General features: G+C 37.8%; 1 protein-coding gene across 1 annotated transcript in view; it reads left to right on the forward strand.

Moving 5' to 3' along the window:
* Nucleotides 1-598: 598 nt before the first annotated feature.
* Nucleotides 599-2,023, forward strand: part of LOC138012714 (cytochrome P450 3A8-like) — a 5,385-nt gene continuing 3,960 nt past the window's right edge. Inside the window, exons 1-2 of the mRNA XM_068859581.1 lie at nucleotides 599-731; nucleotides 899-1,458. Coding sequence (XP_068715682.1) covers nucleotides 924-1,458 — 535 coding nt within the window. The 5' untranslated portion in view covers nucleotides 599-731; nucleotides 899-923. The remainder of the gene's footprint in view (nucleotides 732-898; nucleotides 1,459-2,023) is intronic.

The following is a 2,023-nucleotide window of genomic DNA, read 5'->3' on the forward strand; positions in this document are numbered from 1 at the left end:
AGAGCAATTCGGTTTTCGTTTTGTAACCATTGAGCTGTAAACAATTTAATTTAATATTCAACGATCAATTTGACTTATAATTCATGGCTGTATCTTGCAAAACAAGAATTCTGCAAGTGAAACAACTTTCATGTGCGATAGAGTTTGGTTCCCCATTACATGTTTCACACTGAAAAGTCAACGCTATTGGCGATTTTTTACATGGCACCGCTGATTTTATTCAACTTACTAGATTGTAAATTCCTGTTAAAATTACGGCCGTTCAAAAATTACAGCAGTACTTTCCACATTATTGCAAAACAGGTTGACATCTACATTGTTGTTGGAGATACAAAGTGTGCATTTTCTATTGTATTATTGTTAACTAGATAAGTTTAGTTGCAGTACTGCAGTACTTTCGAATAAAAAAATTACAACTACTACGAATCTGCAAACTAAGTAATATTGACTGTTTCGTTGGCAGTTAGCGATAGATATTACTAGTTTAGTCGTAAACGGCTGTGAAAGAATGTTGAGTACATTGAACGGGAATATAGATTTTTTTCACGGGATTTCCGGAAAGTTTGGCGTGACTGGCTTTGACAGCTTTTGAATAAAATTACAGAGCCGTGACGATGCAAAATTTCGTGTTGCGTAAGTACTTAGTGATGACCAAGTCGTCTATTTCTGTCGACGAGTGCTCTCTAATTCGCTGTTAGTTCGCTTTCTGTCAAGTCCAACGAAAACACGTGGCAAGTTTCTTTTAAATCAATATTTATTTCAGCAATATAGTTTTCAATATTACAACCATTTTGTTATTGCTTTGCACTAAAGGCACCAAAGCTAAAAGGGATTTTCGTCTTGAGTAGAGCAACTCTTGATTTTATAGACTTCAATCTGTTGGTGTGCACTTTTCTAGGAACCTGGCCTCAGTTGCATCAAGGATGGTGGAATTTCATAAGGAGATGCTTTCACTGGCTTTCTTGAATCAACCGTCATCGATCGCGTCGCTCGTAATTCTTGTCGTGTTATTGTTATACTGGTGGGGAACGCGTGGCTTCGCTGACCTCCCGAAATTTAATGTCGCTGGTCCTAAGCCTGTTCCCTTCCTTGGAAATATGCTAGAGAGTAGGAAATACGGTGGATTGCATCTTCTAGTTCTTGATTATTTCAAGAAGTACGGTAAAGTATTCACCATATGTCTGGGTCGCAAGCCATCTTTACTCGTAGGCGACCCAGAGCTATTGAAGCAGATAATGGTCAAGGATTTTCCACACTTTCGAAATCGTGTCGTACTTGGACCAGTTATCAATAGTGCTATGTCGAAAAGCGTATTAGCTGCACGTGGAGACGACTGGAAGCGGATCCGTAGCACGCTGACGCCGACATTTTCCTCGGGAAAGATGAAGATGATGATGCCACTGATAGGGAGATCGTGTGACACCCTTGTGGAGAAACTTAAAGAGATTTGTGACACTGGTGAGTTCACAGTTTGTGAAAGTTGATTTTAAAGCCGAAAGGCATCAAATCACATTTTTTCCCATTTCCCAAACCATTGTGTTGTGTACACTTGCTTTGAGTGTTCTTAATATTTATTTTCGAACCATCGTGTTCTATATTGAGTGAACGAGCTCAAAACTAAACCGGCGTACGTGTTCTTATGCGCGTAGAGCAATTCGGTTTTCGTTTTGTAACCATTGAGCTGTAAACAATTTAATTTAATATTCAACGATCAATTTGACTTATAATTCATGGCTGTATCTTGCAAAACAAAAATTCTACAAGTGAAACAACTTTCACCTGCGATAGAGTTTGATTCCCCATTACATGTTTCACACTGAAAAGTCAACGCTTTGGCGATTTTTTACATGGCACTGATTTTATTCAACTTATTAAATTGTAAATTCCTGTTAAAATTACAGCCGTTCAAAAATTACAGCAGTACTTTCCACATTATTGCAAAACAGGTTGACATCTACATTGTTGTTGGAGATACAAAGTGTGCATTTTCTATTGTATTATTGTTAACTAGATAAGTTTAGTT

This window comes from Montipora foliosa, chromosome 8 (assembly GCF_036669935.1).
Source record: "Montipora foliosa isolate CH-2021 chromosome 8, ASM3666993v2, whole genome shotgun sequence".
NCBI classification, from domain to species: Eukaryota; Metazoa; Cnidaria; class Anthozoa; order Scleractinia; family Acroporidae; genus Montipora; species Montipora foliosa.